Source organism: Morone saxatilis, unplaced genomic scaffold, assembly GCF_004916995.1.
Source record: "Morone saxatilis isolate NCDOM2014 unplaced genomic scaffold, NCSU_SB_2.0 Contig19, whole genome shotgun sequence".
NCBI classification, from domain to species: Eukaryota; Metazoa; Chordata; class Actinopteri; family Moronidae; genus Morone; species Morone saxatilis.
This window is the reverse complement of record NW_023339751.1, coordinates 17,791,292-17,804,223: the sequence shown is the minus strand read 5'-3', so window position 1 is coordinate 17,804,223 and position 12,932 is coordinate 17,791,292. Positions and strand designations below refer to the sequence as shown.

The 12,932-nt window shown below is 38.8% G+C and overlaps 1 protein-coding gene across 1 annotated transcript in view; it reads left to right on the top strand.

Annotated features, from left to right (window-relative positions):
* Nucleotides 1-1,857: 1,857 nt before the first annotated feature.
* Nucleotides 1,858-12,932, top strand: part of arhgef33 (Rho guanine nucleotide exchange factor (GEF) 33) — a 15,155-nt gene continuing 4,080 nt past the window's right edge. Inside the window, exons 1-11 of the mRNA XM_035663720.1 lie at nt 1,858-2,043; nt 4,167-4,210; nt 6,157-6,321; nt 7,114-7,235; nt 7,551-7,699; nt 7,809-7,931; nt 8,910-9,036; nt 9,900-10,032; nt 11,663-11,770; nt 12,240-12,332; nt 12,706-12,854. Of these exons, the coding sequence (XP_035519613.1) occupies nt 1,992-2,043; nt 4,167-4,210; nt 6,157-6,321; nt 7,114-7,235; nt 7,551-7,699; nt 7,809-7,931; nt 8,910-9,036; nt 9,900-10,032; nt 11,663-11,770; nt 12,240-12,332; nt 12,706-12,854 (1,265 nt within the window). The 5' untranslated portion in view covers nt 1,858-1,991. The remainder of the gene's footprint in view (nt 2,044-4,166; nt 4,211-6,156; nt 6,322-7,113; nt 7,236-7,550; nt 7,700-7,808; nt 7,932-8,909; nt 9,037-9,899; nt 10,033-11,662; nt 11,771-12,239; nt 12,333-12,705; nt 12,855-12,932) is intronic.

Sequence of the window (12,932 nt, the reverse complement as noted above, 5' to 3'; positions counted from 1 at the left end):
AAAAAAGGATAAAAATTGATGGAGCAGAACCACAGAAATTGATTTTTTATTTTTTGGGGGGGGATTTGTAGTCCAAACCTGGCGCTTACATTACCCACAATACAACTCAACCACCGACAGTGCAGGTGTGTTATGCTCGTAGTGGCCAATGTAGCCTCAAGCAGAGATGAGGAACAGTTAGTGGTGGGCGATACCGCAAGATTTGGTACCGATCCGATACCAGTCAGTGATACTGATACTTACGGCTATTCATTTAAATAACACATTTCAATGGGATAAATGTATTATTTCAAGGTCTTAGCATACTTTATACTTTATTGAGTTGGCTAAAGTAACAAATGACCAGTTGCACTTAAAAATATATATTAACTAATGCCAAAGATGACCAAAATATTACTTAAAATATTATATAAATGGTTTTATGTGAAAAAAATGAAGGTATCTTAATGGAAGTTATATGTCGTGGTGGCATTGTGGGACCAGGGGCACTGGGGCTTATAGTCCAATATATTATTTATGGTAGTTATATTTATTGTTGATTGATTTTATGTTTATTATTACATTAGTATTGAATGCATTTTAAAGATGTTTTAAAACTAAAAATTTTCCGTTGTTTATTTGTAACCTGAAAATAAGAACAACAGAGCTAATATTTATTAACAACAGCAATTTTCTGCTCGTATGTCATCTGTGTGTGTGGTGTGTGTGTGGCTGGGTGTGGTGGACCAACGCCAGGACGACCTGTTGTATTGTTTACATTGGGTAAACCGTGAAACTAAGACAAGGAGGGGGGTGGGTTAGTGAACTGTATGAGGCAAGTTTTAATGATGGTATTTTATGTTTAACTTATTGGTCATCATTGGAATAAATTAGAATTGACATGAATTGACATGAATTCAAGCAGAGCACAGCTGCTGCTGTATTTTAAAGCTACAAGGGGTGAATAGTATTTCATTCTAAAAAAAAATATTTTTGGTGGAGTAGCCTACCACTATAAAGCTAACCAACTATAATTTTATACTGACAATTTTGATTTACTCTCAATGATCTCGTCAGCACCATTTCTTTAATACTTCAATGAACTCACAGTACACCACCTGCCCAGCAGAAAGAAACCGTTAGCAGCGAGCTAGTGAACACAGTGGGTTTAAGTGCATTTAGCAGCTGAAGACCCAGATAGTTCTTTCTCAGGAGTTGGTGGAGAACAAAACAAAGATAAAAAGAGAGGGATTATTGAACTCAATCAAGTTGCCGTAAACACAATTTAGAATGAATGATAATGTTGCTGGATGTGTAAATGAAACTGCAACTGTCCTTTAACATGTTCCCCCCCAACAAAATGTTAAGGTGATCATATCCGAGTGTTGTGTTTACAGCTTGTTGCACTGCCCCCAAGAATCTGTTAAAGGAGCAGAATATTAAAGAAACACAATATAAACACAATTAAAGTTCACATGTCCTCATTGAGACACACCCACCAACACAAGCTAACTAATCCATATAGACTTGATACTGCAGCTACGAACAGGCTGTACCGGGACTGGCCCACTGTGAAATCCTCCACTGCGTGCAGATGACTATAATCAGCTAGTTTCACTTTTATCCACTGCAATAACTGGCTTTTCCATTCCAAGCTTACTCTGATCAGTGCTGTTGTGTAAATCGTCCTCATTAACTGCCAGTCACGCCTCCTTAAATCGAATGAGTTAGCTACAGTAAGTGGCTGTATGATGAACAAATGTGTGTCTCTCTCCTCCTGATCCTTCCCTTCTGTCCCTCTACTCTCCGAAGACAAGGGCCTCATTGTGCAAAAAGGAAATCATAGGACTCACATGCTTTTGAGGAGAGAAAGTGAGTGATCACAGCAAAGGATAGGGTTGTTCAGAGGAAAAGAACGAGGCAGGGGAGTGGAATGAAGTCCTCTTGAGCTTTACAAGGACTTCAGGACAGCTGTGAACTACATTGGACCAGACAGGACAGGATACCTAAACATGGAGAATGGCAAAACAGAAACAGAAGACAAGACAGAGGGCGTATCAAAAGGTAAAACAGGTGTCAAACTGTAACTGTAACTTTTGAGCAGATTTTCTTGGAAACAGTGGTTCTGGTTTGTAATAGGGCTGAAACTACAGGTTATGGTAATTATGGATTAATTTATTAATCATTCGTACAGTAGTCGATTAATTGTTTCATTTGTAAAATGTGCACAAACATAGCAAAATGGCCATCACAACTTCCCAGATCCCAAATTGATGTATGTCTGTTTGTTTTGTCTGTCAAAACAGCCCAAGGACAAAATGTATTCAATTTCCAATCATATTAAATAGATAAAAAACTAATCTTCACATCTGATGTTCACATTCAGCTGGTTTGTTACCATTCAGTGCGGGGCAAAAAGAACTATCTGCTTTAATAATCAAATTGTTGTCTCAAAAGAAAAGTCCAACTTTTCTTTAACATAAAGGTACCAAAAAGCAGTCTTTGCAGGGATCGCATGTACAATGTTCAATCCAGTTTTCTCTTTTTGAATGGCTGCAGATTATTTGAAATGCAACAGGTTTTCCCCAATAAAGTTTAATTGGTTCAAATGATGCTGATCATCACTTTCAGGTATGGAGAAGAGCACGAGCAGTGCTGCAATAGACCCCGACTGGTACTGAATTCTGGGGGCCGATAACAGTACATCACTTGATATTATATATATATATATGCCTATACATATATATATATATAGTATTTATTTTCTTTCAAATAAGAGGGACATTCAATCTTGTCAGTTGACAAACCATTTGATTGATCTTGAGTATTTCTATACTGCAATCACTTGTTACTTATTGGATACATATAATATATGTATCCAATAAATAATAATGTATAAATAAAGGTGTATTTGTATCAGCATATTATGCTGATACAAATACATCTTTATTCTGCAATAATCTCAGGTTGACCAATTATATCGTCAATAATAATGTCTAGCTCATTCCAGGAGAAAACCACAAGCAGTGGTTTAAAAATGCTGAACACTGTGAAGACTGTACAGAAAATGAGTCATGCAGAACCCTGTCACACATTAGTGGTTACTGGATTCCACGGACAGTGTGCCTTAGTATTGCTATACTTATTTATCATTAATTGTAATGTAAATTAATTTAAATTAACATTGGAATGGCGAGGGCCATCATGTGTTTTCCTATCAGTCATCCAATCACAGAATCACATCCTTTTGGTTTCCCATTGGTAATCATTTTAGTCTTCAAGCTTTAGGTCACCCTGGGACAATATAACTTAATGTTGACATCGCAAGGCCAACTTTTTGTGGTCCATAACAACTGAGGCCAATACCCCAGAGCCAAGCTGTCAGAGGAAATTTGCCATGCCGTATATTCTGCAGAGAGAAATACTCCTTTGTTGGACATAATATTCCTCGTTTCGCTCTTTCACAGTTAAGAAGTATTAGGCAGTACAGATGTAGTACATTGTGCCAGTGGGCCTTGTTGATTATGTATGATAATATATGTTAAATACGTAATTCAGATGACCCTCTGCAATGTTGACAGCAGCCTTGAGCTGTGACATTTCCACAACAAATAGAAGCATTATGCCTTTATACAACCAGTTACTTGTCTCAAACTGCACTGCATTTAAAAAGAAATCATCATAAATCAGAATTTCCTTGTGCAGCACTTTCCTCCACAATCAGTAGAACTGAATGTGATTCTATCAGGAGACACTAAAGCTGCTCCAATGAATTGCAGACTTAAAGACCCATTACCACAAGTCACAGAAAGATTGACATAAAAACAATGCTTGTTTTTGCGTGCAGTTAAATAAATCTCTCTTCTGAGAAAGACTGGCATGTGTAGCACTTTCACATGACTGGTGAAGCACTCTTAAACGTTCCTGTCCTAACACTGACATCACACGCCAAGAGTTTGTTAAGGTATCCTGTGTGTGAAAAAGCATCTGTTTTTCACAATTTATTTGTTAGTTTTACATAAATGCATTCACTGCAAACAAGAGAGTCCATGAATTATGTGTGGAACCTGCAGTTTTTTGACTGAGCATGACTGCTAGTGAACATATGAAGTAATCAGTGGAATCAACAATGTTGCCTGTGTGGGTGGCTAACTGAGGTTTATTATTTTGTTTTATTTTCTTTTCAGATAAAGAGGAGAATGTGGAGGAGGCTAACCTAGAAATTGCTCAGGTAAACGAGAACTCTCCTCTTCAATACAACTGAAGTAACATTTTGGCTTACACCTCATAGAGGGTGAATTTAAAAAACAAATTGCCATTGACTGTCATTATTTAATCAACCAGTTTGGATGCAGCTGACAGGGTTGGCAAACTAACTGGAGGCTCATAATATGTTTGAGTAACAATCCATCTGTCAGTAGCAGAGGGATAAACCTTTATGTGTTATGTCTATATTTGTTTTTGTGTCGGCTGCTCTTACTGAACCCACCGCACTCTTAACCTGCTGCTAGCCAGTCCAATAACATGTATTCTTCAATTCTTCATGGGAAAACCTTTATGTCTTGACCATACCAGATGTAATCTTCTTAAGATCTCAAGAAATCTTTAGGGTCATATGTCACAGAAAGGTCAGAGGTCAAACATGCTACTGTCTAATTCTCTTTTTGGACGGGAGAGTAAAAATGCTATCCTGCAGTTCAGAATTCACTACTTATATTTTTTGTTTAGACACACTGTGCATCAGGTTTCTTTATTTATATTTGATACAAATAATTGGCCGCTTCCCTCAGTGCTCATATTGACAATTTCTGTTATAAATCAGTATTGAGCTTCCAAAAGTGTTACAAGTGTGTATTATTATTATTATTATTATTATAAAGCAAAGCCACATAGTCCTCACTCAGCTTGAGAGTAACATGACGCAGTGTCCAAGCTCCTCTAACCATAATGCATGTGTCATAGTGTGTATAGTGCATGAAGAATTGTTTCGTGTTACTTGAATTTAAACTTGCACTAGGTCTCATGACCTTTGAAGAGTGGATATCTGCTCACGGCAGAACTGAGAGAGACAGAGAGAACTGCTTGTACTAGATTAACTGTGTACTAACAAATGATTTTAGTCAAGATGTTTGCATGAGTTTTTCAGGCAAAAGCACTGTATGAGTGCATTCCTACTCACTTGACCTGATGTAAATTAGTATAGTAAATATTGGCCTTCTAGCCTGGAGGCTAGGCTTATGTTTAGCTGTCACAAAGGGTTGCTCCCAACTCACAAAACTGAAATATTATTCTTTTCAAACTGAGTTTCTGAATAGGTCTCACTGAGGCCTCTAAAGTTCACATACTACTCATGTTATGTTACACTGTTATTTACTTACAACCGCAAAAATGAGCTAAACTTGCTATTGATATAATTAAATAATGAGATTTATGAGGAATTCACACTGTAGTGCATCTTTAAACACCCATGTGTGAAGAGGTACAGTACCACTGCTAACCACTGATAGCATCAGAAGGGGAGAAGTAGAGAAGGCAAACAGGACAGATGCTCTATTCAGTCTGCTGCCTGATGCCTTTCACATGACTGAGAGAAAGAGAGCAAGAGATAGATGGAAAGATTGGGCGAGTGAGAGCTGCTTCAACCCATGTTATGTTCCCATGAGCTGATTCAGTTATCCCTGCTGAATTAATTCAATCAGTTGTGAATGAAAACTAAGACTAACTGCAAAGAAGAAGGGAGGCACATAAAGAATCCACTACTTATAGGATATTTTTAAGAAAAAATTTGAAAATGACATTTGTTTAAAAAAAAAAGCACTGTATGTAAGAAATAAGGATGCTGAGGGGGCAAGGAGAGGAGAGTAAAATTAGATGGGGATGGGCTGTTGAAAGTAAATGTTCTCAAATATAGAAAAGCTGAATGTAGACCAACAAAACACAGAAAATAGAATAAGTTAGAAAAAACATGAAAATTGATGGAAAACGACACAAATGAGTCGCTAAAGAACCCAGCAAATAACAAACAGTGAAAAAAAAAGTTGATAATTAAATCTACTCACTACAGTAGAAGCACTGAAAAACATCAAAGAAGAAACATTAGATCATCCTGAGCAGCTTGACACTCCCAAAACACGCTACTGAAAACATAATGTATTCCCATTGCTTCTCGTGATGCAGCTGCAGGGCCTGGTGGCTGAGCTGCGCGAGGGGCTCCATGCTGCCCTGACGGAGCTGTGTGAGCTGCGTCAAAGGGACCACGGCCTGGAGGAGAAACTCCAGGCCCATCAGACTGACGTGGATGATAAGATTATGGGCCTCAAGAACTCCCTCAACACTTTCAAGGTGCTGGAGACGCTATGCAGTGAAAACACACGCACACACACACACGCATACATACACAGAGTCTATTCTTAGTGAAGTGGAGAGGCCTCTGTAACATAATTTAGAACATCTGACTGGAACTCTGTCGAAACTGTAAACTAATTTCATTTATTAGATAGGAAGGCAACTCCTTCAAACACTCACTGGAACAGTAGACGATATACTGACGGCATGTACATCTTGTATGCAGCCCATGTTGTAAGATTACATTTATCTGCACAGACACAAATGCACCAACTTTATCAAGCCGTTAAAGGGTGTTTCACTCATAACATAATGTGCTGTCATGAGGTTTTTACTTTCACGTGCTGTATCTGCACACACTCATTTGTATAGGATGCACCAAATACAAGTACTTACATTTGTGTACCGAGTACCACTATGAGTACTTAAAAATACCATTACAGGTCTAACAATGACTTTTATTTCCATCAGATGTTCCTCACTTTCTGAATGTAACAAATTAAATGTTGTTGTAAAAGTTGCTTAAAATATGTCCAAATAGTTTTTTCCTGATCATTTTAGTTTTAGTGACATCTAGAATACATTTCCATAAATCCAATCATTTATCATTTTCCCAATATTTATTCCACCATCTGACATCACAAAACTATAAAAACTTTAACTCTAGTGCCCCAAAGCAATCCAGCAGGTTTCCCTCCAAATGTGATCTGGCAGCTCACAGTGCAGCACAGACACTGTCACTTTATAGCAGTGACACTAATGCAGTTCTTTGTTATAATCTGCTTGCAGGAGGAGCTGAATGTGGCGTTGTTCCACATAAAGGATGTGTCCAGCAGACAGAGAGAGGTGCAGAAGAGGATAGAACTGTTGCAGTCAGAAAACACCAAAGACATCATCTCTGTTCCACACAGGTAGGGTTGAAACATACGTAATAAAGATACTGTACATACAGTCAATCCACCAAGATACATTTGAATTGTGTGCCTTTTGCACATTTACTTGCTGTTTTATAAGTATCTATATCTGTAGAGACGGATCATTACAGTTTAATCTCACCTCTAGAATGCCTACTAATGCCATTAAAGCGCCACTGAGCAAGGCACAGATTACAAAGTTGCTTTTGATTTCCCTAAACTAATGCTTATTGGCAGGGCTGCACAAAGATAGGCTGTGTTGTGTAACTTGGCAAATAAGTTGTTTTCTTATCTTGCTGATTGGTCCAAAAGCAGAAAGAGCTCCAAGGCAGATGTGCTATCGGCATCAGGGGATGAACACATCTGTGTGCCCAGCCAGTCAGACCTCAGTGTTATTCAACACTTCTTTTCCAGTCTGCCACACAGCGGGTCACCACAGAGGAGCAACACGTCGACACAGAGTGAGTCTATCACATCTACCCACTAAACTAAAAGGGTGGGTAGTGTATGGAAGAATAACTGACAGACCTATAAGAGCCATTTACTCACATTTGTGTGTGTGTGTCGCAGCCTCTACCTCTGAGCAGGAGGCTCAGCAGCAGCAGAGAGGCTGTCCATCCAAATCTCCAGGGTGGGGAGATAGGAAAAACAGCAGAGACGGCACAGAGACACCCAACAGCCCAACTGAGAACAGTAAGAGATATAGGTGTTATAACTGCTGCACTTCTATTACCAGCAATATAAAGATATATTGTGAGGCAGCTGAATCACGATATATCTTTGTGTATCAATACATCCCTATATATTACCACTACAACCACTAGGAGGGTTTCTTTCTACTAGTATTACTACTGCTGCGAACATAGTATCCCAATAGTTCTGGGAAACACATATTTTTGCTGTGTTGAGTTAGACAAGAAGATCAATATCACTCTCATATCTGTCCATTAAATGTAAGGCTGCAGTGACTGAGCAGCCAGTTAGCTTTGCCTAGCATAATAGACTAGAAACAGGGGGAAACAGCTAGCCTTGTTCTGTGAAAATGTAGCAATATCTATCCACTACCTCATGTAAAGCTCACAAATAAACATTATATATTGTTCTTGGAGTTTTTGTCACTACGCCTGCCAAACAAATAAAAAATAAAACCACAAACTTTTTTTAAACACACAATGTCAGAGTTGGTCGGTGGATAGTTACCTGACCCACATATGAAAGTGGTATCGATCTTCTCATCTAACTCTTGGCAAGAAAGAGAATAAGCACATTTTCCAAAACGTTAAACGTCTCCTTTAATTTGAACCAATATTTAAGACAACTGAATGAATGAATGAATGAATGAATAAATTAATGAATTCCTGTATCTGGCAAATAAATAGTTTTGGTCAACACAGTCAACACAACAAGCACAGTCCACAGGCTATATCACAAGACCCGTAGAAGTAAGACTGAACTTGACATCTGCTGTTGGCTGGTCTTTGATACCAGGTGATGTCACTTTATAGTTAGCATCCCCACCAGGCTCCAAAGACCAGCTAATAGCAGAAGGGGGAAAGTTCAGTTCACTGCTGAGCAACACTTGATGTCATGCCAGAAGGCAAGAAAGAGGAAGAGAATATGACATATATAATTCAAAATAGTTCAAATGTATGTGTTTTTCTGTGTGTGCAGATAAGAGACAGAGAGTGGCTCTGGAGCTTCTAGAGTCAGAGAGAGTTTATGTGTCCCACCTGTCTCTGTTACTGAAAGCCAACATCTCCTTTAATGGGTCAGAAGCTCTTACTTCCAAGGACAAACGGTAAGTCTGTGGATACGCAGAGAGACAACTGAGTTTCAAAGAGTTTGTTTCTCCCCCGAAATCTTACTTGGACATCAAAAACAATAAAGGGCATTATGGAAATTAAAGGACTTACTTAAACCACATACAAATTTAAGTACACACACACAACCTATGTGAACACAGAATGACCCAGACATCCCCAACTTTATCTGATGTGGAAAAGAGCACTCTAATATATTATGAGCCATGAGCACAATAAATATCACAGACTGCAGTAATTTTGTCTCTTTACCTCTCACTCATATCCACACATATATACACACACACACACACACACACACACTGATCAACACCCAGATTTCATCCAGGAGTGGCTACTGATCTAATTTGAGAGCTCACAGTGTGGGGAGAACAGGAAATAAACTAATCAAATAAAAGCGGGTTATAAACACCAGTGGGACAGAGAGGATACTCTTTTCAAAAGACTCTCCACAGCCTGCTAATGGAATCACTGCTTAGCTTCATCACATGTGTTCCCAATGACCAACAGCAGTAATGGAAAGGTGCAAATGGTGGACTGGGTTAAATGGTATTTGTAAATGATTGCATTTGTTTTAACCTGATTTACCCGCTGCCAGATGTCTGTCACATAAGACTGTCAGAACATTTAGTATATCACAACAAATGAAGGATGTTTAAAAAACAACATGTCTCCATTAACATGTGCTTTATATGATTATATAGGATTTATATGATTGATCTGTAAGAGAAGAACATGTTTCATTCTGTTTTTAATACTGTTATGCCTTCAATTGTTCCATATTAATACAACAAAGTAATCAGTCTGCACCCTCTCAGTTTCTCTTTCTCTCTGTCTTTAGTCCGTTTCCCAGCTCTCTGAGGTTCCTGATCCAGCAGCACCTTGAGCTTCTCCATACGCTCCAGGAACGTGTGCTCAAGTCCCAGTGGCAGGGCCTCATGGGAGATGTGTTTATGAGGCTCACCAGCAAAGAGGTAAACCCACAAACACAGAATTGTAATCTACAGAGTAATTTGTATGAACTATTGCTTCACTTGATTTGTAAAGACTGTAGCCCATAAAGATACTTGTGCTAGCTTGGGTTTCTGGCAAATTTAAACTATACTGCGATACTTATTCTCCTTTTCTACCTGACATTGGATTCATCCAAAAATATTCAGCACTCATTTTTAGGTGTTAAGTCTCCAAACTAACTAATGCCACATAATGTGGAAGCACTTCACCAGCCCGCCGATATTTCTGTAGATGTAGATGCGTCGATATGCGCCATCTACTGGCAAGTAAAGTAAATACGTATATAACCTTGACACCTGTGCCACCTGCTGGAAATGAGTGTTACAGTTCCATTTTTTCCCTTTTTTTTAAACCAAGGTGTTTACCAGTAAACCCACTTTCTCAATTCTTTTTGTAATATATTGGCCACTGTGGGCAAAATACTTAAAGAATCTTTTGGTATAATTTAATTCAATGTAACAAAATGACCATAGAGTTAAATCAGCACCAAATATATCTGAATATACAGTATTCCTGTGGGTATTGTACAAAAGATGTGTACCTTCAGTTTACTCGCTTGTAAATCACAAGCTTGACATTCACAATGCACAGTGCTGTTCCAGGCTAGTTAATGTGGAGGGGTCAAAAGGTTTGGTCTTGTGACTGGCCATTTATAATGAATCTGAATCACTTTGGCAGCCATGACGGAAATTAAATGAAATGTCAAATTCCTGCGAAGCCATGTTGAGAGCTGGAATACAGATGTAGTACAAAGACAACAGTGATTCCCCAACCCCCCTCACACACAGGTATTCTATAGATGATGCAAATGTGAATTTTATATATATAAATATGCATTTTTATTATGTACAAAATAAAAAAAGGTAATTTCTAAAAAAGCCTGAAGTGCACTTCAGGACTTTGAGGGGACTTCCTGTCAGATTAAATTAGAAATTAAACTGGCCACAATTTAAAGTCTTAAAAATCTGTTACTGAAAGTTTAAAAAATGGTCAATTGTGTTTTGTAATGTTAGGACGGTAAAAAAAACTGAAAGCCAAAAGCAGACACCATACACAGAAGCTAATGAGTCTATTCTATTAAAGTCAATATGTGGCTGATGGTTCTGAGTGAATAGGAGGAAATGCAGTAATTGGTAGGAACAGCTACCTATTTAGAAAAAATAAAGGCAGGTTCACAATGCATTGTGGGTCGTCATTCATGAAAGAAAGAAAACAATCCTCCAGTTACAGTCTTCTCAAGGATGCACTGTAAATGTTTTTATATATATTCTAATTCGATTTTTATTTAATAGGTATATTATTCATTTTTGTTTGTATATTTGTTGTATGTGCTTATTTAATGTGAATTAGAGGGAGGCCTGAAAATGATAAATTGTGCTGGTGAGGTTTCTGAAAATACCTAATTTCAACAGAACACAGAGGGTTATATATGTTATAACTGTTTTCTATCCTCACACCTACACACGACCTGCTAAGGTCTTATTACTGACAACAGACTGACAGTGAAAGGAGGAGAGGAAATGTGAATGTGTGTGGATGGTGCGTGAACACATGCAAACCCAGACAGCATCCCTCTCTGTCTCCCTACAGAGCGATTTCTTGGACTTTTATGTGTCGTACCTGAAGGAGCTTCCAGACTGTCTGTCAGTCATCACCATGCTTGCCTCCAGCTCCATGAAATCTTCTGCCTTCCTGGAGGTAACACAAACAGAAATGATGCCACCACCTGCTATGATGTGACATGAAAGGATAAGGCTAATATGGGATAATGATAATATGGGATAATGATAATGCTGATAATGTATAGCATTAGAGAATGTTACACTACAGGGCAGACAGGGGAGGATGTGATGTTGAGTAAAGGCAATGACAAGAAGATTTCTAAAAGCATGACACGATCATTTGTTAAAACTGCAACATCAGCATCCCTGTGATTCTAAGACAAAGCTGATGAATCTCGTGGTTGGACTCTTAAATATAGTTGCCACTTTTGGCAAGTGGTCCATAAAGTTCATTTCAAGCCCTGTATGTGTACAATAGCTACAGAAACGGCTTAATGAAGTCACATTACTTAAACCTGCTGAACTAACTGGTTTTGTCCTTCCATCCTGATTGGGTGACCTTTGCTGCCCTTTTGCTCTGATTGGCCGCATGGTGCTTCTGTCAGAGTGACATAACGGGTGATGAATCCAAACCCTCCCTCCACACTCTGCTACTTCAGCCAGTTCAGAGGATCCCTGAGTACCTGCTGCTGCTACAGGTTAGATTAACACACACTTTAAGCAATATACATAATGATATCCATTTAAAGGACCAGCGTGGATGATTTAGTCGCATCTAGTGGTGTAGTTGTAGATCCTCTTCCAAGCCAGAGGGAGAAACTACGGTGGCTGTGAAATGCCCACCTCTAGCACGGCCCTCTCTAGAGCCATGTTTTGGTTTGTTTGTTCTGGGCCACTGTAGAAACACGGTGGTTCAACATGGCCCCTGCCACAGAAGATGACCCATGGTGTCATTAGATAAAAATGGCTCATTCTAAGGCAATGAAAGAGCAATGATTCTTATTGCCACTAACATACCTATTTATATTAGATGTGTGAAAATAAATAAGTTATTTATCTCTGTGTGTGCAGGGGCTGCTGAGGCAGACGGAGGCAGAGCACCCAGACTACTACCTGCTGCTGGTGTGCGTCCAGCAGTTCAGGTCCTTCATGGCTCAGTACCACCACCTTCTCCAGCACAACCAGGAGCTACTGCTGCACAACCGCAAGGAGGTGAAAAGGTTAGACAAAGTCAAAGTCAGCTTTATTGTCAATTACTTCACATGCACCGGACATATAAAGTAATCGAGAGGACGTTT